This window comes from Alosa alosa, chromosome 20 (assembly GCF_017589495.1).
Source record: "Alosa alosa isolate M-15738 ecotype Scorff River chromosome 20, AALO_Geno_1.1, whole genome shotgun sequence".
NCBI lineage: Eukaryota > Metazoa > Chordata > Actinopteri > Clupeiformes > Clupeidae > Alosa > Alosa alosa.
Window position 1 is genome coordinate 20,282,241 of NC_063208.1, and position 26,645 is coordinate 20,308,885.

A 26,645-nucleotide genomic window follows, 5' to 3' on the forward strand; every position below is an offset into this window, starting at 1 on the left:
GCAAGGGCAGACTTTGCGTTTTACGCACATACTAACTCAGGGACAGATAAAAAGAGTTTAATGTCAGAATCCGAATTTAGCCAAAAGACCAAATCAACTGCTCACCAGGGGACTACATATAACAATATGATTAAGTAAGTAAGTAAATTAAGTATTTGGACATAAAGCTACAATCCATGCACATGACTTGAGGAAATAATAAGGGCTTCCATCTTGGATCAATCACAGTATGTGTTACACATTTTGCTCATGCTTAAGTGTATGGGGTGTGGTAACAGTGTTTTCCCAATGCCATTTGTACTGGTGAGTGACCAACATTAGGGGGCAGATTGGGTGTAAAAATAAATGGAAAGAGGAGACTGAGTCAAAACCTGTACTATTCACAGACCCTCTGTTTCAACAACCTGTTTCTGCAGAGACTTGCAACTAAACCTCAGCATGCTTTGTGTGTGTGTGTGTGTGTGTGTGTAGGCGTGGGTGGGAGGGGGAGGGGGGATGGGAACCACTCTTCCATGCACATACACATGCACACTCATGCACAGATTCAGCACAACTTATATTGTAAATGGTAAACTGACATTGCTAACTGGAAAGGAAGGGTAACAGTGTCCATGAAATTGGTAAAGATAGACCTTACATATTTATCATATAAATAATAATAATAATATAATATCAGGGCCAGATGAATTTCCTTCCTAATATAAAGAAAAGCACACTCACTTACTTGTAGGAGATTAGTTGTTTACTTCATTCATAACCTCTTATTTTTCTGCACTTATGGTTTTGGCAACATCTGGAATGCACTGTGACCATGTTTGTGTGAATAGGCTGCAACATCAGGCATGTGTCATGTCAAGTCAGAACAAGACAACAGGAGAGAGGCAGGCTACCACAAAAACGTGGAATTTTACCAGGAAACAAAACTCAGGTATGTGCGTACCTCACGGACATGGATATACTCCACACTGATCACCGACACCCCGTTTTCATTCTGATGTGTTTTGAAGTCACTCACACATGTTTAAACTTCTGGTTCAGTTTCTTTCTATTTAGTGTTTTTTAAATGATCATTCACTTGACTGGCTGACTAACGACATATGCTGATGGCTGTTGGGCTCAGTGGCTTTTGAAGCTGTTGTTTTGAGATACAGTAACAGATACCCAAATCACAAGAGGGCAGGGTGCCCAATTACTGGACAGTGGATAAGCCCGCTAAATGACTGCCAAAGCCAGTGTCCTTGCCAAACAATAGGGAGTTGCTAAAGTGCGTTTACTGTAGCCTTAAGGCACAACCGAATGAAAGAATGCCACAATCAGCCCCACCCTGTTTCCCCACAACACACTACTACTACAAGGCCGGCCCTGGCTGTTATCAGTGCATTAAAGCCACTGATTGAAAGTTTACAGAATCTCACCAACTTTCTTGGTCTGGCTCTTTCACCTAATTAACTCTGGGGGGAAAAACAAGAGGAGGGCTTCACAAAATATAGGTGACTAAGGGGAACGTGTAGATACATGAAACTTGATACCTGAAATGCTCAAGTCCCGCAGGGTTTTCAGGTCTTGCTGAATAGCCTCTTGCAAAACACCTGCAGCTGTGAAATCAGATGTCTTTCACAATTTCTGGTGTCTGACCTGGGCAGCACCAAGCTGCTCATATCTCTCACGCATTGTGGACACAGCCTGTAATTCACTGACGGATTAGTAAACTTGGTTTGCCAATCAAATTACACTCCTCTCTTCTGTGACACTGAAGCACCGTGTTGATTAACTGGTAATATTTATGGCTTAGTCTAAGCCACTATGTCTGTTTCCTATTTACGGAGCTGGGAGGGATTCCAAGTACACGGTTTAATAACAAACCTGGTTAAGTTAACTCAAAGTGATAATCTTTCTAATAAAAGAGCCCCATACCTTCATCCTCCTGGCAAAACAAAGCCACTGGGCTCTTCTTCTTTACCACATACGCTGCATTAACTTACCCAGGTTTGTCACTAATTTATGTACTTCGAATATGCCCTCGGACTGTGTACAAACATAATTTTTTTCATGCAATCACTGAACAAACAGGCTGTGAGGAGTAATTCCCTGTATCCCAAAACATGTAAGGGGCCAGGACTGTGGATTGTGCCATTAAGAGAAAATACATTGATTAAACAGGTATGTGTGTAAACAGTCAAAATTAGACATTTCCACTATGAATGACAACAGATATTGTATGCCATTAAAAGAGAGTGTGCTGTGAAGGACAAATTATTTTTTTACTTTTTGTGCGTAATGGCCTTGAATTGTGTTTGAAACCCCAAAGATGCAGAGCTATTGAGCAGAATAACTGAGACCACATGTTCTGCAACATGCTGAAAAATGTTGGCGTGGCGACCGACTGGCGACACAAGTATGCCCACACATTTAAAATCAGCGTGCACCCAGCACCCATTTACTTCCCTTACAGCTGTGCAAGGTCATTTAACCAATGACATCATCACCCAATTCCAGAGGACTCCCAAAAACACAGGAAGTAGTGAGGTAGTGTCTATTCAGGAGGGTGGAGCGTTTCCATAGCAACAGAAGGCAACCTACCAATTCACACCCCCAAAATGTGCCAGCAAGGTTTTACTCATTCCTGCTCTCAGAGACAGTGTGTGAAAGAGAGAGAGACATAGAGAGAGAGATGTGTAATGTTGACTGTTACCCTACAGAGCGAGGCAATACTGAGTGGAATGTGATGCCTTTAACTGGCCATGGAGTGGGAGACATTAGTGCTAGTAAGTGAAAAAAAAGTAGCCTATTGGGTGTGTGAATCTGTAGGAATAAGAGGTGTGATGGTGGGCAGGTGTCTTACTAGAATGCGCTTCTCCAGCTTGTCTCCTTTGACCTCCACACTGACCCTCTTCCTGAGAGAGAGGTTGATCTTCTTACCGACAGCATCTCTCACACTCTCTACAAAGAGAAAGATATGAATAGAGGTGAGAGGAGATATGAACATGAGGGAAAACTGCTACATGTGACACATCAATTGTATTAGTCATTTCAGTTTGAACTGACCACCACCTCAAAGCCAGTCTTTTTTCTCTGTATCTGTGCAGCTGACCCTGAAATCAATATGTTCCGTCTAGATGCACTGACAAACTAGCATGACCTTCTAAGTGAAAGGAATTTTCAACACCCGCCTAGTATGTTTTTGAAAGTAGCATGTATGCATATGCACGGTTTGTTTATACTTACAAACAAAAATCCTGATTGGATCCTAATAGCACTTAAACTACCCGCACATGATCACACGCATCTGACCTGCTGTCCTGGCTTATCAACGTATGAAAAAGGTCCAAAACATCTCATGCGTACTTTTCTCAACATGTTGACACTGCCATACCACAAGCAACATAGTGGAGCTGAGGTCACAAGGGTTCTACCACAACTTCATATCACTTTACATTCCCAATGGCTCCAATCCATGTCCCAGATGCCAAGCATTCCACAGCTTTGCCCATGTGGTCCCATGAAGCGGAGCAGGCCTAACGTTCAGAGAACATTTTGACATTGTCTAACAGATGAGAGACATTCAGGGAGAGCACTGGAGAGAGTAATTCAACTCAGACAACTACAACTGATTTTTCACCCAAGGTGAAACTCTTTACTGTGGGATCATAACAACTTGAGGATCACTGGGTTGTGAGTGGTTTGTCTAAAGTAGTATTCATTTTCAAGGTATTGTTTCTCTTCTGCGCCCTACTTAGAGACTATAAACTTCAGCACAGCAAGTCAAATGGGAGAGGGCAGAATTATATCACCAAGGAATTCTCTCCTCAAGACATCAGTGCGTTTGAGGTCAAAAGAGCAAATAAAAATATGTTTAGAGAATTTGGAGAGTTGAAGCTTTTATACAGTTTAGGGCAGTCCTTGATAATCTATATTGAAACTTAATTTTCAGCAGTAGGCTATTGTCAATGGCAGTGTGTTGACATTAATAAATAAAATGAAAACTTGAAAAGTTACTGTCCAAATAACAGATTTTCTATTTCAATTTAACACACGGTAATCAGATCATCATCTGCATCTTAATTGGGCAAATTTCTGGATAGCCTACCTGCTTTCCCACGCAATGACAGTAGAGACCAGATCATCTTACCTGAAACATTTTAGCTCGCCCTGTAGAAAACTATGCGAGTAGTAAGCTAACTTAAGCATTCCACTCCTCCAGCTGTTCTGAACAGCTGCAACGAAGTTAATCAACATCAAAACAAATTATCATAACACCACATTGCATTGTACATAACATCTCTTAGAAGTCAACCACAGCTAGTCAGTAAACGTCATTCACATTTTTTGTTCAGCCAAACTTGGAAAAATATAAATCACTGGCTTCAATAAAGGTGACTCTTACCCATTAATTCCCTAGAAATGTCTGTATTCTCCTCACTCATTGTAGCCGATTAGGTATGCTACATTCAAAACACGCGTCCAAAATCCAGTGTTTAGTTAGATTACGAGTCGGTAGCGCACAAATAGTTTCAGGTTCTTCCCACTCACTCAGGTGTTTTCTTAAAATGTCCACACTCCATTCTTTCATGCGCTACATGGCGCACTTTGGTACTTTCCCACGTTAATCCAAAAACATCCAAAATTCGAACATTATTAGAGACAATGAAATGGGTAAAAAAACAAACTGAATACAATCAGCCAGAAGACGAACTTTTTACACTTGGAATGTGCCGGAAGACAACAGTTAGACCCTCGCCCCTCCTTCAAGCTCCAGTCTCTTCTTTGCCATCCGAAATGGGAAATAGGAGACACCTGGTGGCAGTGAAGACTTCAGGAAACCAGCCGAAGCTACATCAGAGACTGGTCAGTGATGTTTATAGTCCCAGTTCCCATGCTCCTGCTAAGACTGGATAGGCTATTTGTAATGGAACCTGTGGTAGATTAGACCTAGCTGGCCACTACAGAATCGAAAAGAAAAAGCGCGAGGAAGGACGGCTCTTTTACACGATTTACGTCGAAAGGTTGTTATTAATTTACCTCTAAACGATCAGAAGCAGATGTGAAAAGCTCTAAATCAGATTGCTTAAAACCACATAATCAGTGTCGCGCCCGCGGGACGGTAACCCACCTCCCCCCCAACATGCCTTACAGTCTATGCATGTAGCATAGTAATGTTATACACAATTTCAAAGCTTTGACTCTTGGGGATCCAAAAATTAGAACTTTGTTCATGTACAATATGTATAGTGCTTTACATTCTCAGATTAATCTTATTATGTCTCAATTAAATTTGATCCAAAATGCCCCCCTCCCCCTCCTCAGCTTTTGGTGCTATAGGGATACCCTGACTTCTAGCTGCAGTGTAGCTGCAGCACAATAAGTAGATGTAACATGTTGGGTACTGAAATATTCACAAGAATCCATAGAAATTGAATCTTGGAAGATGAAGATTGGCATTTTCAGATCTTTGGATTTTTTTTTTTGAATCCTTGTTTGGGGCAGCCGTGGCCTACTAGTTAGGGCTTCGGGCTTGGAACCGAAGGGTAGCTGGTTCAATCCCCGACCAGTAGGTACGGCTGAAGTGCCCTTGAGCAAGGCACCTAACCCCTCACTGCTCCCCGAGCGCCGCTGTAGTGGGTTAGTGTGTGCTTCACCTCACTGTGTGTTCACTGTGTGCTCTGTGTGTTCACTAATTCACAGATGCGATCAATGCAGAGACCAAATTCCTTGTATACACAAGTATACTTGGCCTAGAAACCTGATTTACATTTTACATTTCCCTGATTTATAGGCTACAGTTCAACTACCTTTTCTTGTAAATCATTTGACAGCTTGTTTGCTTTCCCCATGGCTCAGTGATGCTTAATCTTCAGCTTAACCCTTATTTAATAATCAAATATAGGAGGAAGATGAAAAGTCACTGTGAAAAAAACCTTGTGTGGTGTGAGTCTTGAGACTTGAGAGCAGAGCCTGCATTCTCATCATGGCTGTTGCAACGCTGCCATCTACTGGCGGAATCGATGGAGGTCATATGACTTATTTTAGCTTCACTCCTCTTATGCATTATTGTGTATCTTGCACAAAATGTATTTTGCTATTGAACTTGCTTCCTGTCTTCTGAAATAAAAAATGAAAATCTAATAAATTCTAATAGTTGAAGATATCTCCTCTGACCACTAGGCCTACATGTGTTAGTAAAATCTGTGAATGAATGAAGGAATTTGTGATGAAAAGATTTCTTTGTGAAAGGATAACTGATGTAGCAATCAAAACAAACCAGCTAAATATAGAACTGTTAACCACGTGGATAAACATGTTGAGAAAAAGGGGACACATTTTGGCAGAAGACACTAGAAGAAATGTGATGGTTTTAGCAACTTTAAGCAGGTTTTTAGCTATTTGGGGTTTTTAAAAGATGAAGTAGCCTACAGTGTCCCGTCTTAATGTGATCTCAAAGTATATTTAGTTCAGTGTGAGACAAGGCACAGATCCCCTCAGTCATAAGCAGTCTGGCTTTGTTCAAAAACTTCCACTCACCCATTTACTTTTACAGACATTGACTTGTGGTCCAACATATAACCAATTATATGTATCTGTAATTATCTGGTTGGTTTCCATGTCACCAGAGTTTCTCAAATGTCATATGAGAATGTTTTTTTTTTTAACACTAACGTTAATTAACTCAAGTGGGTGGACACTATGCAACTTCCTTCCTGTCTTGGGAAATCATAAATAAAGATCCTTCAATGTACTCAGTACTAGACTATTCTGTACTTAATACTTTTTTCATCATAGAACTCACTGTACCCTGGAGGATCAGCACATGAGCACATGAGTGAGAACGTCTATGCTATGCAGAATTGGCAGCTGAGGCACACCATCCCTAACCTTAACACTGAAGTTCATCCTGTGGAGGTAAGCTGCGAAGGTTTTGTGCAACATCTACCAACAGATTGCCAGGGTTGGGTCGGATTACTTTGAAATGTAATCCATTACTGACTACAAACTACATGCCAATTTTTGTATTCAGTAACGTAATCAGTTGGATTACCAAAAACATGTAACGTAATCTGATTACTTTAGGATTACTTAAATATGCCCATTAAGTAAAAGACACCACCACAGAATTGATGAAAGAATTCTCATTCTATTTTTCTCCACTCTTCTCCAAACATGCACAACTCAGCTTAACCTTTATAAGGGCACACCTGGACAAAGAATTTAGCTTTCGCTGGATTTTTGTGACCCAGGGACATGGCCTGAGATTGGCATAAAAAAGGGAAGCATTAAACCCAAATGACACCATGTCCATTTCAATTGTGGGGGTGAGAAAATTATTATTTTGGGATGTTTTTCAACCAGGGGGACCTGGTGAACGGCAGGTAAACGGTAACACTAAAACAAGAGGCTACATTAAGATTCGGAGGAAAAGATCAGGTAGTGTGCCGAGAGACCTGCTCCAATAGTATGTAAGTTAGTAAGTAAGTATATCTTTTGATCCCGTGAGGGACATATGGTCTCTGCATTTATCCCAATCCGTGAATTAGTGAAGCCGAACCGGCAAGCCCAAAGGCCTAAGCCCTAACCAGTAGGCCATGGCTGCCCCAAAAGGCAGCATTTGAACATTACACCACACAATGATCCAAAATATACAGCCAAACAAGGCAAGAAATGGTAAGAACAAGGCAAGGCAAGGCAAGAACAGAGAACAATATCAATATTTTAGAGCGGACCTCAATCCGTCAAAAAAGTGAGCACAAGGCCAAAGTGATGGCAAATAATCGTTCCTGCCTCAAACCCCAGATTGCTGCTAAAAAGGTGCAGTCTACAATCATTGTGGAGACATGAAGAGGCTTGGTGGGTATTATATGAACCATTTTGAGGGCTGTGGTGGTAAATAAAGATGTTTCCAGTGATTGTTTAAAAAGGGTATGAATAATTTTGAACACACAATTTTTCATAAAAATTTTAAAAAATATAAAAACACTTTTATTTTTTATTTTTTATTTTATTCCATGTTTTTACCACATTGTCTTGCAACCTTTTGGCATGTGCAAGTGTCATTTTAAGTAAGAACAAACATATTGCTCAAGAGAAAATCAATATTTGCCAGGGGTATGAATAATTATCTTAAAAAAGTCTAAAAAGTGAACATCCGAATGAACTGCTTGTCAAATTAAAAGATAGCTAGGCTATCATAAAAAAGTTGCATTGTTTGCATGATAAAATGTAATCAGGTAATCCCCAACAATGTAACTGTAATCTGATTACACAATTATTTTTATTGTAATCTGGGTTGATTATAGTTACTTGATTTTTGTAATCTGATTACGTAATCCAGATTACATGTAATCCGTTACTACCCAACCCTGCAGATTGCTACATTGCTCAAAGAATGTTAAAGGTGCAGTCAGCGATTGTACGTGATATCAAGCCCATAACATTTTCTGTCAGATTCAGCAATCATCTCCTCACAATCCGCTGGAAACAATGAAGTGGGGGCAGCCAGTCCCCTTCAAAAAAACGAAACCCATGTGGAGTTTCTCTAGGAACACTGAATATATAGGAGTGAGCTATCTCCCTGGTGTATTTAGTTTGGTCCTTGGTTAAAATATAACATACATTGTTTTGAATTTAAAATATAAACATAAATAAACGCGACTTTCGGCACAATCGCTGACTGAACCTTTAAGAGGCAGTTGGTTCCACAAATGAGGGGCCGCGAAAGATCCGTCACCTTTTTGTCTGAGTCGTGCCTGAGGCAGATGGAAGAGAGCTTTACCACAGATCTAATGGTGCGATCCATTTGTCCAATGTACTCGTCTTACGAGTATAAGTTGTTACAGTTTTTCTCAGTCGCTTTGGTGCTTTTCTCACATCACTATTAACATTTGCACAGCAGTTAGTACATTTCTCAAAACAATTAGTGCAAACTGCAAAACCTAGTGGATAACCTGCAAAAGCACGTCACTTGCTCAAAATGGATAGTCTATTCCTCAAAAGCAAGTATTTATGTCAATGAAACTGCCAGTGTCATCAAAATGAGAAGTCTTGACACCATCGTTTATGAACAAGATAGTCAAATGGCTTGTTTTCATCATGGCAGTTTATTCTCATGCCAAAAAAGGTCAGAACTTGGTGACACTACCTGAACATGCTCAAGACGGCACTATACACTTGTACAGCCATTTGAAAACTACAGTAAAGTTAGAAATTACTGTTAGGAGAGTAAGTGAGACACTGAATATGTACGTTTCACATTTTTACTGTATATGCTCTTTGCAATTCTACAGCATTGTGACAGAATTCGATAACTAGTTCACCAATTTTGTATGTAATGACTCAAGCAATGAAATGAAGACTATTAGTTTTATTGGGAACGACTTCTCAGCATCCAAGTATAGTTCATTTTGACTGACATGACAAAGCAACTGATACATGTCCAAAAGCATTTTCAATTTGTTCAGAGGAAGGAGAAATTGCTACTATGATGTGCACAAATGACTAAATGTTGTGGAGGTTGAACTAATAGTTCTGATCTGAGAAAAGCATCAAAGCAACTGAGAAAAACTGTAAAAAAAACGGAAGTTATGCAAAATGACACGACAGCACGCCCCCCTAAACTTGTTTGATGGGAAGCGATCTCATACAAATCAAAGACCCCCAGTTCACACCAAGTTCTTACAAGTTACGTCATTTCACAACTTACGAGTTGTCACAAGTCTTCAGCATACAAGTGGATTGCTTGATAAGAGATCTGGGGGCGTGGTGTAAATGGATGAGGTCAGTGATATAAGTTGGGGCTTGCAGAGACTTAAAAACAACAAGACCATGAACTGAACTCCGAAATGGACAGGGAGCCAATGCAAGGAGGCCTGGACTGGAGTGATGAGCTCACACTTCTAGTAGGTATCAGCATTCTTGCAACCTTTAGTCTTGTAGCCTGCATTCTGCAGATATGGGTAGTTTTCCACATACCGTATATGTCTGTGTAGCTGAAAATATGTGAATATGTTGTATAACTGTATGTTGGGGCTATTAGTAATGAGTAAACTTAGGGGCACCTTGACAATTGGAAAAAGAAGTGTAAAAAAATATATATTTGTTTGCCCAAAACACATCCTTTAAAACTACACCACCACAAACTTTAAAATGTTACTGTTGGCAGAAACCTGGGCAACACTAAGACATTCTGTAATACAAATGTTACATTTGTGATGTCGGAAAAAATAGAAACTTATCATAATTTTAAATAAAATGGTCAATTTTATACGTCAAAATAAGTTCAGAAATCTGACTTGGTTGAACTTATTTAGCCGAGGAAATACTTCAGATATGCACTAAACCAAACAGTTTTTGTCCACTTCAACACATTTTCCATAAAGTTAATGGAAAGTATATTCTAAATGATACAACTTATCCAGTCTTACTTAAATAATGTTAACCCAAGGAACCATTATAAACACTACACAGATTGCATGCAAATGTTTAACCTTATACTGATGGCGGAAATCTAGATTTTTTTCAGATGTCCACTCTAGCTCATTTAACATTGGAAGTATACATAGAATTGTCAAAGACCAGATGCCATTAATTTTTTTTAAATCCTTCAACAGATGTAGATTAAATGACCAAACAAACAAACAAAAATATCAATAATGATATTTTAAGATTTCATTTTCAGGCCCCATGTAACAAAGCGCTTACCTTGATTGTGAAACTACTCACACGCATTAATATAAACTTAAAATAACCATACTCCTTGCACTTGTTAATCCATATTTCACATTGCCACTTTGAGGTTGAAGATATGATCCCTACAAAGGAGTAAAGTGTGCTTTGGCAGACATTTTGTTCCTGCCTTAGTACTGAAACGGTCTCTCCAACCTTGTACAGAGCCAGACTTGACCGGGTGTGTAATATGTGTGTATCTGATGTCATCCTACGGATATTTGCATGAGTTGACGGTCATATTCAAATTTGCAGTGGTCTCTTAATTTTTTCCAGAGCTGTATATGTTTATATGTTTATCCATACATGCACACATTTTTGTGTATGTATGGATGTGTTACATGGCTACATAGGCTACTGGGTCTGTGTACAACACCTGTGGCTATTTGTATGTTGTCTGTGTTTTTGCTGTGCAGGGTGTGAAAACAAATTACCTGCAAGACAAGAAAGTTAATATGGATCTATAAATCTAATAATATGGAAATATAATATGGATCTATAAACAAATACTACTAACATTCAGTGACAATATAGTCTAATTCCTATTAAAATATAATTTTGACTGGTTGACTATATATTTAATGTCATTCACTGTCTGTAAAAATTTAGAATTTCTGTAGAAATTACTGTTGAAATCATAGACAACTAGTTCAAGGTATTTTATGGTAATTTCATATACAGTGGTGGGAAAAAGTGTTTGCCCCCTTCCTGATCTCTTATATTTTTGCATGTTTGTCACACTTAAATGTTTCAGATCATCAAACAAATTTAAATATAAAACAAAGATAACACAAGTCCAGGCGCGCGTGAACCTATTTTTGAGCAGGGGTGCTGAATAACAAAAATAATGGATGTCCGACGATTCCACGATTTTGAATGCTAAATACGTCATTTTAGTGCGGTGTGCGGGGGATAGCGAGAAGTTTTAGAAAAGTCCTGGGCAGCCACAAATTCCAATGTTCCGCGACAGCACTCCGAGTCCACTGCGCCCACCCTAACCCCCACATAAGCGCACTTGACATCGTTAGCCTATTTCACTATAGCTAAGGAAAATTAGTTTTCTGATCGTCAAAACCACACCAGAGATGTTAGGCTTTAAATATAGGGTAATAATCAGGCTGCAATGATCTCGCAAATCATTTCTGAATAGCCTAAAGTGTGTCGTCTCCACAGCAAGGAGACCGGGGCTGGTTGGAACAGGGGCAGGTTGAAACACTTAATATCCAGGCTACTAGAGGGAGCTGCAACAAAATTCCAACACTAAACTGACGGCCTTATTGAGTAGAGTAAACTCACTGTATGTAACTGGTCTCAGGTCATTAACCCTTTAGGTGAGAACAACATTTTAATTTTGTAGTGTCAAAACTTAGAATATGCACCTCCCACTAAATACATCCTAGAAGGGTAATAGTTAGGGATATAACAAAAATATTAATTGTAATTGATTGTTAGGGGACTCATCTATATCTTAAAATGAAGTTTGAAAACCTGAGGTGACTGATATTAGCAGGCTAACAGCATTTGTGCAAAAAAGTTTGACCTAATGTGGGCGGGACAGGTTGGCACAATGATTTTGGGGTTGGTTGGCACATACATTCCCTATGGCTATTTTGTGACAAATCTATAAACTTTTTATTTTACACATAAAAACATCATCAATCTTTATTTTAACATTGTTATTGTAATTACTGAACATAGTTTTACATTTGGAAGAATTTCAGACATTTTTAAACATTTGAAGTAAAAAAAAAAATCGGTAGGGACCAAATTGGTCTTGACGGTGGGCCCTACTGAAGAAAAACACATAGGCCTAGGAAAGACAACAGCAAAGCCATACAGGCAGTGATATAGATGAGCACTTCAAACAAAAGCAAAAGGGGTACTGCTAAGGACTATAACATAGGTGTTCCAACCAACCTCGACTCATGTGCCAACAAACCCCGTGCATGGGGCAGGTTGGCAAATGTGCACAACACCACTTTAATCATATCTAACTCAAAACAAGGGATCATTTGTTGACATTGAATGTATACATTTTGTAGCTGAGATCCCAAGCTTTCAGTTAATCACAATTTGACCATTTCAACACATTGTAAGATGGAGAATATAGCCGAGAGTGAAAAGTGTTCCAACCAGCCCCGGTCTCCCCTAGCCTATGTGTCCTAATAATTTCTATCTTAGCGACTATAGGATAGTGAAATGATTTCACTAGTTATGCATTTAATATTTTTGTTACAAAACTGTAAAACACAATTAAAGTTTCTTTCAGTTCCTCCATGGTTTTTTTGAAAGTGTAAATCGCATAGAATATGTAGGCCTATATCAACCGTAGGCCTACACACTTGATCGCTATCACATAGATGAAACCACGCTACGGTTCTTACAGTAACTGACTCACGTTCACGTTGATCTCTATAACTGTTAATTTTTAGTAGCCTATATTCGAACCTATCCATAACCCTTTTTTGCTATTTGACTCATCATTTCACATACAAAAATATAAATAATGTCAGACAGCGAATTAGTAATTATTTAAAAATATATATAATATATTTTTTTAAATCTAGCAGGGGGTGCTGCAGCACCCTAAGCACCCCCCTTCCCGCGCCCTTGCACAAGTAAACACAAAATGCAGTTATTAAACGAGGGTTTTTGTTATTAAAGGAAAAATGATCAAAACCTACATGGCCCTGTGTGAAAAAATATTTGCCCTCTATGTTAAAATATAACTTAACTGTGGTTCAATTTCTGAGTTCAATTTCTCTAGCCACGCCCAGGCCTGATTACTGCCACACCTGTTCTCAATCAAGAAATCACTTAAATAGGACCTGCCTGACAAAGTAAAGTAGACACAGGGCTTTTCTCAAAGTCAAGGAGCCGTGCGTGGTAGAACGAGTCCCGCCGAGTCGAATCCGTCAAGATGAGGCAAGGCTTCTTCTTAGCATACGGAAAACACGCAATGGAACAGACTAGCCAGTGTGCAGGAAGCTGCAGGTGCATAGAGCCCCTGGAGTTGGTGGTGGAGAGAAGAATGCTGCACAAACTGTCAAATATTGGACAATACCTCACATCCACTAACTTACTGGTCAAACAAAAAAGTGTTTTCAGTTGGAGGCTAGCTGTAAGAAGGACAGATACAGAAATAATTTTTTAACCACTGCACTAGCACTTTATAATGACACCCTCCCTGAGCAGAGAGAGAGAGAAATAACATTTTTTTAAAATAATTTATTATTTTTATATAATATAATATATTTGAATGCTGTGTTTGTCTGTGCTGCTGGAACACTGTAATTTCCCTTTGCGGATGAATAAAGTATATCTATCTATCTATCTATCTATCTATCTATCTATGTATCTTCATCTTTTACTTACTTTTTTGGGGGATTTTGAGGGTCCACATACTGTATACCCAATCATATATTTGTGTGTTTCCCATAGCAACAATTCTTCAAAGATGAGTGGGCCAAAATTCCTCCACAGCGCTGTAAAAGACTCATTGCAAGTTATCACAAACGCTTGATTGCAGTTGTTGCTGCTAAGGGTGGCCCAACCAGTTATTAGGTTTAGGGGGCAATCACCTTTTCACACAGGGCCATGTAGGTTTGGATTTTGTTTCCCCTTAATAATAACCTTCATTTAAAAACTGCATTTTGTGTTTACTTGTGTTATCTTTGACTAATATTTAAATTTATGATCTGAAACATTTAAGTGTGATAAACATGCAAAAAAATAAGAAATCAGGAAGGGTGCAAACACTTTTTCCACACCACTGTTCAAGCTGGTCTATCCATTTTCACTCACTTCTCAACTTTGCCCACAAGAGGTCGCTACTTTACCAAGGATGACAATTCTGTCTACGAGGTAATTGTCATTGGTTGACTGAAACGAAGGTGGATTATTAATTGAACATGTTAACACACATTACGGCTGAAACCAAAACATGAAACAACATGCTCTTTTGCTCTTCTCTACTCCACAAACTATGACCAATCCAATCAAGTGTTCAGAAAGTTTACAGGCATGTGTACATAATTATTTACAGTCATTAGTATGAATTTTATGAAACTAACCTTTCACATGCAATAAAAGGTTCATTTTAGTCGACCATCATGAAAGACCAGGTTGCTTTAAAGAACAGAAGATCTCTCCACAGAAGTCTAAACATAGTATAGGCCTATGCAAAATGTATTTTTTGCTTTTTGGGTGATTCAGTTTTGTTTAGATTTTGTAAATAGGGCACGCCACTCTATGAAAGAATACAGCCCGCCCCCAAATAAATAAATAAATAAATATATTTTACAGATACTCCCTAAGAGCAAGGCTTCTTCAATCCCCTGAGGAATATTTCTCTGATCATCTTTTACATGATTAAAATAAAGGTTGTCTTTTCTACTCTGTGTTCGTGCATGGTGTGTACTTCTTTGTAGTATTCAAATTAAAGCCTCTTCCTGTATCCATGTATATGTGCACATGTACAGCTGAAAACCATAACATATACAAATTTACACACACATGCGTAAAACTATCAAATAAGTTTCTATTGAATTTGAATAATTACTTCCAGGGCTATTTTGTTGACGAGGCAGATTTCAAATGAATGAATTTGTGTGGCTTGTGCATGCATAAACACTACTACAAAAAAAAAACATTCCATGACGAACAATGACCTTTCGAATGACCTGAATACCTCTCATTTGAATGGCCTTTTGTGGAAGCTATAACACTGACGTCTGACAAACAACTTAGTTAAACATTAGCAGGCAACATTTACAAGACAAAGTTGAGGTCTGCATCCTCCTGACATGCATTTGGCTAAACATATTTGCTGCTGTGGCACCTGCGAATCAACTACAAACAGGAAACATGAACTAAATATACCTCCTTTATGGTGTGCTAATTTAATAATCTTAAAGCTCACTGTAAAAACAACCTCTAAATATGACTTTGTTCTTTAAGTTTGATCAGGAAGGGATGTCCACATGTATAACAACTTTTGTGTGTGTGAGTGAAATTATTTAGCATCTCAAAACTCAATGTCTTAATCACAGAATGATGAAATTATTTATCATCTCAAAACTTAATGACTTAATCTCATAATGATGCTATGGAGTCCCTGGGCCACACCCGGGGTCAAATTTCTGTCCCTGAGTAGAGACTGTGAGGGATAATGTCCTTTACTCTGTCCTCTACTCTGTGCTTGTGCATGTCAGCTGTGATAGGTATTCAAATTAAAACCTCTTCCTGTATCCATGTACAGTTGTGCTCAAAAAAATAGCAGTGCCTTTAGAAAAATGAGTAAATGTCAAAATTCTTCAAACAAATTGTACTTTCATGAACACAGATGCATTGGGGACACAGTACATTCTATTCCAAAGCAAAACAATTGGGCAAAGTCATCAAAACAAACATTATTAAATAAAAATAATGATATTTCATAGAAAGCCAGAAATGATTCCTTGTATGCGGTAAATAGGACCAACACCGTAGTAGGAGAAACATCCCCATATCATGATGCTTGCACCACCATGCTTAATTGCCTTCACTGAGTACTGTGGCTTGAATTCGGTGTTTGCAGGGCGTCTGACATACTGGAAGAGGTCATGCTGAAGAGGAAATGCCTTTGAGGTGGACCTTTCAACAAGATAATGACTCAACACACCAGCAAGCGAGCAAAAGCATGGTTCCATATGAACAGGATTCAACTGATGGAGTGGCCAGCACAATCCCCGGACCTTAATCCCATAGAAAACTTGTGGGCTGACATAAAAAGTGCAGTGCATGAGGCAAAACCAAGAAACAAAGAGGAATTGTGGAATACAGTACAATTAACCTGGGCTGCAATACCTGTTGAACGATGCCAGAAGTTGGTTGACTCCATGCACCACAGATGTGAAGCAGTTATCAGAAACCGTGGTTTTGCAACAAAATATTAGTTTAGGATACTCAGCCAAGTTCACTTATCAAGAATTTCTTAGTTTGTACAGTACATTTTTGAGTTTCCAAGGAAAGATGGCAACGCTGCTATTTCTTTGAACATGACATTTCTGACTTTCTATGAAATATCATTATTATTATTTAAGTTTTGATGACTTTGCCCAATTGTTTTGCTTTGGAAAAGAATGTACTGTGTCCCCAATGCATCTGTGTTCACGAAAGTATAATTTGTTTGAAGAATTTTGACATTTACTAATTTTTCTAAAGGCACTGCTATTTTTTTGAGCACAACTGTATATGTACACATGTGTTTTCTGTACCACTGAAAACCATACAAATGTACACACACATGCATAAAACTATCAAAGGAGTTTTCCCCCTCATAGGAACCATTGATTTCAGCCTACCTGCCAGGGGGGTGGGGGGCATGACATATTAACAAAGGAAGCACTTATTCACTTACTATTGTGCATGACATTTCACACTGATGGTATTCACTAAGTGGCGCTACAAATATGTTGGAATGATGCGCACCTCCAAATAACCCATAAATGACAAACATTTTGTGATCTGCAGTGCAACCGTTGACAAGTTATGTTAAAAACAAGTTCATTAAAAACAAGTTATGTTACCCCCACACACACACACACACACACACACACACACATTAAAATCAGCACACTTGTGAGTTCATGACATGTACACCAAACCTGAAACAAATCTGATGCATGCACCCTCATGTTCATCTTAGAGAGGTCCACATGCCAACATTGAGGTGTGTGGGTGAAACTGTATGCCGAGCACAAGATTCAATGACATAAGGGGGCTCTATATAGTCCATGGACCAGACACTGTGAGGAATGATGTGTGTGCCAAATTCACTAGTTTTTGCCCATGGGAGCCATTGATTTTTACGTATCTGCTACGTGTGTGTGGGGCATACCCCCATTATATAAAATCAGGACACTGAGTTCATACACCAAACGTGAAACGAATCTGTTGAAACATCTGGGAATGGTAGAGTAAGACCAGTGAAACATCCATTCTATCTGTTGCCAGATAGTGGCCCATGCCAGACATGCATTGTGGGCATGTGAATCATTATGGTACTGAATAGTTTTCATAGTTTACACTACATAGTTTTCAATAACCTGTGAAATTTCAGCCATGTCAAGCAATGCATGGCGAATTTATGAAACATTTACTGTTAATGTGGTGAGGTATTATTCATTAAGATAAATTGACTTACACCATGGACAGATAAGTTTACTTGTTTTATGTCTTAATTTAATTTTATTTAAACTAATTTATGAGAAAGCTCAGAGTATCTTAATACTAAAAACAATGCTAACTAGATTTTTTAAAATATCTTAATATAAGATTATAACACTTAGTTAGATATTTTTGTTGCTATATCTACTGGCAAGGTGATGTTTCATGTTTCTCTCGAGATTCTCGCGAAATGTCTCCGGGTCAGTAATTCTTGAAGTTGCATTGCTAGTTCTCTCGGTAGCGACCCACTACGGGTATGCTCTATGGCTGTGCTAGGTGAACGATTCCCCTATTACAAGTTCGTTTACCATTAAATTGGCCTTTAAATGAATCTGTTCACCATTTCAGCATATTACAACATATCAAAAATATCTTCGCAATATAACATGAGCAACATCTTAATATCATGTATACCACATTTTACATGAATCAGATGAACCAAATTGATCATGTGACATCAGTATATCCATTGTTTCTACTGCCAGGTGGTGTGCCAAATAAGCATTGTAGGCATGTGAATATCATCATTACTTCATTAAAATCAATATTTTTCTTTTAACCTGTGAAATTTAAGCCATGTCAAAGGATGGAAAGGGACTCGTTTCCCATTGATATGGAGAGGTATTAAAATTCATTGTTTTCCCATTTCTGCATATTACAACATATCAATAAAAGCTTTGCAATATAGAATTAGCAACATCTTTGCATCATGTATACCAATTTTGACATTAATCGGATCAATTATCTGGAGTAGTGCATAAAACATAATGTTCCAAATGCACAAAATCCCAAATACCCCACTTCCTGTTGGGTGTGGCTAATAAAATGTACAAATGAGAGTTGTTGAGGAGTTACACACACCTACCAAATTTGGTGTGTGCAGGTGAAACTACATGCCAACCACGAGGCTAAGTGACATAAGGGGGTGCTATGGAGAGCCTAAGCCGCACCCGGGGCTAAACCTTTGTGCTTTATCTGACAACTGTTCTAAGTTTTCGCCCATGGGAACCACCTCAAAAAAGACAAAGTGTGGCAGGTTAAGACAAATTACAACTTTAATCCTTACAGAAACAATAGTGCTTTGCACCTCCGGTGCTCAGGCCCTAAAAATACTGTTGAAGTCAGTGTGTCAGTCTTGCTCTTCAGGTCGCTGCCATCTTGTGAGGAGAAAGTCTGTACAAGTCAACAGTAGTTTAATCAGGACAGCATAGGCAATCATAGAAAGACTATGCATGTTGGTGTACAAGAATTATTAGCAGAAATGGCAGGTGATTTAAGTTCAGTGCCGTACTGAGAAGGCACTTTCACAAGCCACTTCATCTCACATTTCTCCATAAAACATATAAGAATCCCATTTTTCATGCACAATTTTAAACCACAATAAATCTGTGGTATAAAGAGCTTGCACACATATAATTAAAATAGTATAATGCTCCTCAACATGGAAGGTAGGTTGTCTAAAAAAATATTTGGTTTCTATATTAAGGTTTATGGAAATATCCATATGAAAATAACTATGTGTGTTAACACACCATTATCATAATATATTATATAAAAATGGACAGACATACAGACTTAATCTTTAGCAGGCGATATCTGCTAAAGCCATTTGATTATACATCTTTAATAAGATTCATCTTTAAGAAAGAATAAATTCAATCCAAATGAATCTGTCTTTAGGTACCATGTGCATAATGTGTGTGTAAGTGTGTTTACCTGTGAGTAGCATTTACATAAGGTCGCGTTAAATGTACTTTGCACTTTGATCACTTCCTACTTTTATTTGTTTATTTGAAGGGAAAGGGAACACAAAACTTGGTGTGTACCTCTAGACTTCCTCCTACATATTACAGGATGGAGTTCTACATGTAAAACCGCAACATTTTCCTTTCGCTAAAGCACACTTGAACAAGAGGATGCTTTCATTCCATTTATAGCAACAAAAAAAGCGAGGGAGGAACCAGAAGCAGAACATTCTTTTGCCATACAGTATACCCTTTCTGCATGCAAAGCAATTGCTGAATTTTAACTAATTACACCTTTTACAACTAATTACATATTTTCTGTAACAGTTCTTCTGACAGTAGTTGGCCTTTTTTCAAAGTACTGTTAGTATGCTGTGCAAGTGCCAGTTCTAGCCTAGTATATTAAGGTGGGCTGGTAGAAATATTGGGTAGGCAACATGGCAAACATGAAACTGTGGTCAAATTGGATTAAAATTGACATGAACAGAAACAGCAGGTTGAGATGAGGGTTTAGGCCTATGTGTTTCATTCATTGAAGAGCTTGATTTAGTTAGGATAATAAACTAGTAGTTTTCAAAGTGGGGCCACGAGGAGGAGCCCGGGGGGCAGCAGCAAGCTGGAAGGGAAAATAAATAATAATAAAAAAACATACAAATATACCATCATATAATAGTCATTATGAGTGTAATGAAATACCATTATAAACCTGGTACCTGGTTTCAAACACCTTCATCATCACGTAAACTGTCAGTGTAGTCCTGGTAAAGTCCATGACATCTGCGAGTGCTATTGGGCAAGCTGGCTATCTGCAAAAATGGATACCTTTTTGAAAGTAGAGCCAAAGGGAGAGATATTTTTCAAGTTTTGGAGGAGTACATTGAGGCAAATGGACTTGACTGGTCTTGTTGTGCGGGAGTGTTTTCATATGGGGGGGGCTATGACTGGGAATAACAGTGGAGAGACAGCTTCCATCAAGCAGAGAGCCCTGATTGCAATTTTCATTCACAGTATGAAATCGCAAAGTGCTTGTGGCTAAACGGATAGAGGATGAGTCTAATTTATTTTTGTTTATTTTTATTGGCTTTAATATTGCCAGTGGGTTTACAGTTTTTCTCAGTCGCTTTGGTGCTTTTCTCAGATCAGAATGAAAATCATAACTATTAGTTCAACCTCCACAACATTTAGTTATTTGTGCACATCATAGTAGCAATTTGTCCTTCCTCTGAACAAATTGCAAATGCTTTTGAACATGTATGAGTTGCTTTGTCATGTCAGTTAAATTGAACTATACTTATGAATGCTGAATAGTCGTTCCCAATAAAACAAATAGTCCTCATTGCTTGAGTCATTACATACAAAATTGGTGAACTAGTTATCAAATTCTGTCACAATGCTGTAGAATTGCAAAGAGCATATACAGTAAAACTGTGAAATGTACATATTCAGTGTCTTGTACTCACTTACTCCCCTAACTACAGCAATTTGGGTAACACTTTACTTGACGGGTGAGTTCATAACACATTCATAGCAGCTGTCATAAACTGCACATAAAGCATTCATGACTGTTTCATGAGACATGACTCAACATTCATACCAAACATTTCATGAATGTGGAAGACAGAACGACGACAACTTGTCAAAATAAAAGTCCAAAGTCGCAAAGCAGCATTGCCGTTTTTGGTCCAAACCTCTTACCTGATCATGTCACATCTGAGTCAACGGGCTACTCCAGTGCCAAAAAGAGAGAACATGGTCAAGCAAATAATTTTTGTCTCATAAAAATGTATTTGTTTTATGATGTAACCTTTGCAGATGATTTCTTATCTTTTGCTACTGGGAATGTCCAACCATTCCAGGATACACAAATACGTGTCAGCTGAATGTAGGGTAGTTTACCTCCCAGTGTTAAACTCAGTGATTAAGAATACTTCACAACTTGTATAGTAAAGTGACATTCGATGTAGACTTCATAAGATATTCATGAAATATTTACAAAGGCTGGAGAGATTAAATTAATGGTATCCAGGTTACATAAATACGATGTTGGACTTTTATTTTGACAAGTTGTCATCATTCTGTCTTCCACATTCATGAAAGGTTTGGTATGAATGTAATAAGACATTGTGCAATAGGGGGGTCTTGGCCAGAACCTATAGTGATATTTGGGGGCCTTGCCATGGAAAAGTTTGGGAACCCCTTTGATAGAACACTAACCAATGTTGTTTACTTATTAATTATGGTCTTAATTATTCTGCATCTATCCTCTTTCCTCAAATCACCCTTTGGCACTGTTATGATAGATAGATAGATAGATAGATAGATAGATAGATAGATAGTTTATTGATCCCCTAGGGGAAATTAAAGTATAGTGAGACTGACATCACATGTACTGGTACCAGAGTGTGCTTGTATAGCTTGGAGTGGTAGTTTGGCCTAGGCCACTGTGTCTCAAACTTTTTGGGGGGAGAACAATATCTGAGGACTTCCTTGTAATCAGTTAAGCATGTGCCATTTGTATTTTTGAAGTTGTGGCCAGGTTCAGTATCCTGTGTTTTCTGGTAGGTGTGTAAACTTTTTGCAGTAGGCTTGTTTGACGAAGTGGTGTTTCTTGGTGAAAATGGTTCGTCATCTGTAGATTAATATTGCAGACCCCTTGGCTATGGGTTGTGCAACCAACTTTGGGAACCACTGACCTAGGCTATTGACTGACATAATCTGATAAGTAGCCTTATGTGGACTCTTGTTGTATTCTAGACCTAGGCCTACTTGTTATTTTTCATTGTATAGAGAGTGTAACATATGACACACATTTCAACAGTCAGATAGTCTTGTCTTTTTCTTGCAGAAATAAATTCCATCCTGACCTAGGTCAACTGTTTCTAATAAACCCCACTTAGGTATGGACATCAAGGTATGGTACGTTTGAATGGCTGAGCTACATGTAAGCCTAAAACATGTTATCAATCATTATAGGTTTCAATACAGATGACAGCAATAGCAGCTGTAACACACATTGTGATTGGTTGGCTTTAATTGACTGACAATAGAAAGGGAATCAGATGTTTCTTTATATTAAAGGGCTTTTGTGATTGATAAGTATTAACAATTTGATCGAAGGCTGATTGTAGGCTATTGAAATCCTTGTCACTGTGTCCACAGGTGTCTCTATGAAAACATAATTGTGGGCATAGGCAAAAAATCATGGGTAGGCAAAAAATCATGGGTAGGCCTCAGTGCTTTATTAATGTATTGTGATTAAAGTTAATTTGCTAACATATTTTACACAAGAAATCATTCATATGATTAAGTTCCCGTTTCTATGAATGATATAAAAATAGAATAAATACACACAGTATAAAACCATTACTAACTTGCATACATGTAAAAAGGCCTCGTGTTCAGGTCAATGCATGTCTATTGTGTTCGTTTTTGACCCAATGCATGTTTTCACTTCTTTATCTAGTCTTGTCATTTTACGGTCAAGTTTTTCAGCTGCATGGTAAATATTCACTTTTTCAAGCATCTCTGGCAATTTTCTAAGATCCTGCACACTAGCTTTGCTGACCCAAGCCATGATGTGCACAAGAGGGTCATTCATTTCAGGTCTTCTGTTCCTCTTTATGCGGAATCTCTTGTTTGATTTTTGGAACATCCTTGCTAGTCGTTTATTTTTAATCAAGTTGTTATGGATGAAGAAATCAGGAAGGATGCTACGAAGGTATTCAACCCCATCTAAACACACACACACACACACACACAAAAGAAAATGAGAATGCAACGATGCTGTGCTAACTTCTGAAATTGCTTAAACTAATCATAATAACATCAACAGACATTACACCTGTCTGAAATGTAATCAAAATGATTTAGTGTGGAAAAAATAGTGTCTATACCTTCATGGATGGAATCACAACAAACGCAGATATTATCATGCCAAATCGTCCCCTTCAGTACGGTTTTACATCCCTTTAATTCACACTTGGTGTGTACTTCACAAGTAGCATGCCCTAGTTTTCCAACTGCGTAAGATCCACTTGGACAAAGGACACATTCAGTATCTTCATATGATGTGCCTGGAGAAATCAGAGACAAATAAAAAAAAAGGCATCAGGTCAGGATGAGGATTACATTGAACAGATCCGCCAAATCACAACCGTGCGTTAAGTGCGCAACTAAGTGCGTAACTTTTACTGGTCACATTAGGGCCTACCTTTCGTCTTAACACCGTGTCCAGAAGGACACATTTTGTGTCTTTTGCAGTAGTAAGTATTCCAAAAGTAACCCTCTTTACAAGCGCACTTGGTGTTTTGAGAAGGCGAACACGGCTGTGAGATTACTTGGTTTTCGTAGCAAGTGTCGCATATAAGGCAGTCGGGGACGTAGTTCCAACACTCAGTATAAAGACCGTTTTGGCACTGCATACACTTTGTAGGCTGGGTGGCAGTACAATGGTCAAGAAGTCGATAACCGGGCTCACATCTCGAACATGTAAGAGTCTGTCCAGTGGACTGGTCGATGTGCAGATAAGTCGTGGAGTTCTGCGCTGTGGACTGGGCACTGGCAAAGACGATCATCAGCACAACGAACCACTGGGAAAGAAAAATATTTAATACACAAAAACATGCCAATGTGGAAAATAATTCCCTTAAACTGTTTTGGAATACTTCTGTTTCAGAGTGTTCAAACAGGTTACATAACACGCTCACTCACCATGTTCATTCAAAGATGTTGTGTAGGCGACTAATACTGCATGGACGCGAATGGTGTGTCTTATACATAGACTGTATACAGTCAATGGTCTTATAACCATTACATCATAAACGTTGTATGTGCCACGCCCATAGGCTACCTGCCAAAGCTCCCGGTTTTCCCTAGTTTCTCCGGTATCTCAAGGTCATTTCCCAGCGCCCGCTCGTTCTGTTATTTCTTTCGAAAAACTCCGTAATTTCCATGACCATCAAACTTCAGTTTAAAATCACGGGTCCATTCATTTTTTCTGTTAGTCTGATATTTCCTAGGTTGCCAGATTGTGTATGAAATACACCCTACACATAGGCTACACAATCACGAAGGCTACTCTTAATTTCCACGTTTTTTATCATAAAACCTGGCAACCCAAAACCCAACTAAAGACGCGGGTGCACACAGCGCAGCCACCTGAGTCTCGCAAGCAAGCGGGCTAGTTGGGTAGTCTACTCCAGAAATAGCTGTTGTCAAATTGTTAGGGAAGAAATGCAGTGATTACCTAATCACATTTTTGTTGTTGATACACAATAGGCAAGTGGTGTCCTCGGAACATAATCTGACAGGAGCTTTGGAGTTTTGGAGGTATGCTGCAGGCAGCAGGTGGATTCATTCTGGCATGCGTATATCTTTTGGGAAGGTAAAATCAATGACCGAAATGCAGTGTTGCAAGGAGACTATCAGCGTAATACGTGATTCACAGTGGCTCAAATGAAAAGTGCATTCTCTGTTGGGATAGTAATGACAGCAGCAAGGTTCACTTCATCTCATACGAATCGTGCATTCTTCGTTGTCTAACTATATTATACTGATCTGTCATGGATTTTTAAATTGATTCTCAATAACAGGGAACAAAATGCATTCCTTATCAGTTCAATAGGGGACAAATATTTTTTGTTCAAATAGGCCTACGGGACGATTCCGTATTTTACCAACGGTTGGCAACCCTACACTATGTTGGCCAGGTTAAGTGGCTTGCAAAATAATGTGAACGTAAACCCATACAAAATAAAGTCCTGGCGACGTCCCCTAAAGGTCCCCTGGCGAACGTCACCTCCTCGACATTGTGTAGGGTTCCCTTTACGTCCCGCGGACCTCTGTTCGGGAGGTCTAAAAGACGTCCACGAGACTTTGAGAGGACGTCCTGTAATGCGCGCGACGTTTATATTTCCGCGATGGTAAATAAAAAAAAAAAATCATGAAGCGCACTGTAGTATGGTAGGCTATTACATCCTATATGTCTCAGCGTTGCTAGGAGAGAAGGAATATGAACACGCATTAACGACTTGATCTACAACTACACATTCAACTTCACTCACCTCATATTTGAAGTCAGTTTATATTTTTACATATATACATTTATACCGGGCCAGCATGTGCTGCTTTCACATCTACGGTGTCATTTTCTTAATAAACTAATACGACGTTTTAATGGGCATATCCTGTAGCATATTGTTCAAAACATCATCAGAGTAGGCCTAGGCTAGCCTAAGATAAATTGTTCAAACCATATTGTTTCAAAATATTAAAAACTAATAATAAATAGCCAAAAATACTAAATGAATCGCAATGCATGCTGGGAAGCAAAACTCAACATGAAATAAAGTACATGAAACATAACTAAGTATAAGTATAAGTATACTTTTTTGATCCCGTGAGGGAAATTTGGTCTCTGCATTTAACCCAATCGGTGAATTAGTGAAACACAAACAGCACACAGTGAACACACAGTGAGGTGAAGCACACACTAATCCCGGCGCAGTGAGCTGCCTGCTTTAACGGCGGCGCTCGGGTATGGCGCGGGAATCGTGCCTAAAACCTTCCGACCGTCCATCTGATCAACCAACCGATCGACCAACCGAACGTCATACCACCCGCCTTACTTACATGTATCAGAATAATTGCCTTTTTATAAGCAGCCTACATATACCTACATGAACTTACACGTATCCAACATGTGCCCAGAATTGTTGCAACATGTACTTATTCTGTTGGAGCATGATGGATACATGTAGGCTTGTGTTGGAACATGAATACACGTAGGAACACTGTACAATGTTGAAACTTCATTAAATGAACATTCATTAGTCTATTTGTGTCGTTATTAGTGAAAAGCTATTGCTATTGTTGCTTAAACTATTATGCGTAATAATAACCATCGGCAAAACAGGACTATAACCAATTATCTGCGAGATATGAGAAATGCCATAGGCTGGCCTTACCACATTTTCTCTT

At 38.7% G+C, this 26,645-nt stretch overlaps 2 protein-coding genes across 2 annotated transcripts in view; both read right to left on the reverse strand.

Moving 5' to 3' along the window:
- Window positions 1–4,769, reverse strand: part of LOC125285365 (F-actin-uncapping protein LRRC16A) — a 31,343-nt gene extending 26,574 nt beyond the window's left edge. Inside the window, exons 1-2 of the mRNA XM_048229782.1 lie at window positions 4,385–4,769; window positions 2,843–2,940 (exon numbers count right to left, since the gene is read on the reverse strand). Of these exons, the coding sequence (XP_048085739.1) occupies window positions 2,843–2,940; window positions 4,385–4,424 (138 nt within the window). The 5' untranslated portion in view covers window positions 4,425–4,769. The remainder of the gene's footprint in view (window positions 1–2,842; window positions 2,941–4,384) is intronic.
- An 18,130-nt stretch (window positions 4,770–22,899) lies between these two features.
- LOC125285577 (tumor necrosis factor receptor superfamily member 11B-like) lies at window positions 22,900–24,424 on the reverse strand. Its single transcript, XM_048230101.1, has 4 exons — window positions 24,378–24,424; window positions 23,878–24,256; window positions 23,561–23,740; window positions 22,900–23,399 (listed from the first exon to the last, which is right to left on the reverse strand). Exons 1-4 carry the CDS (start codon window positions 24,384–24,386, stop codon window positions 23,071–23,073), a joined length of 897 nt encoding a protein of 298 aa, XP_048086058.1. The 5' UTR covers window positions 24,387–24,424; the 3' UTR covers window positions 22,900–23,070.
- Between the last annotated feature and the right edge of the window lie 2,221 nt (window positions 24,425–26,645).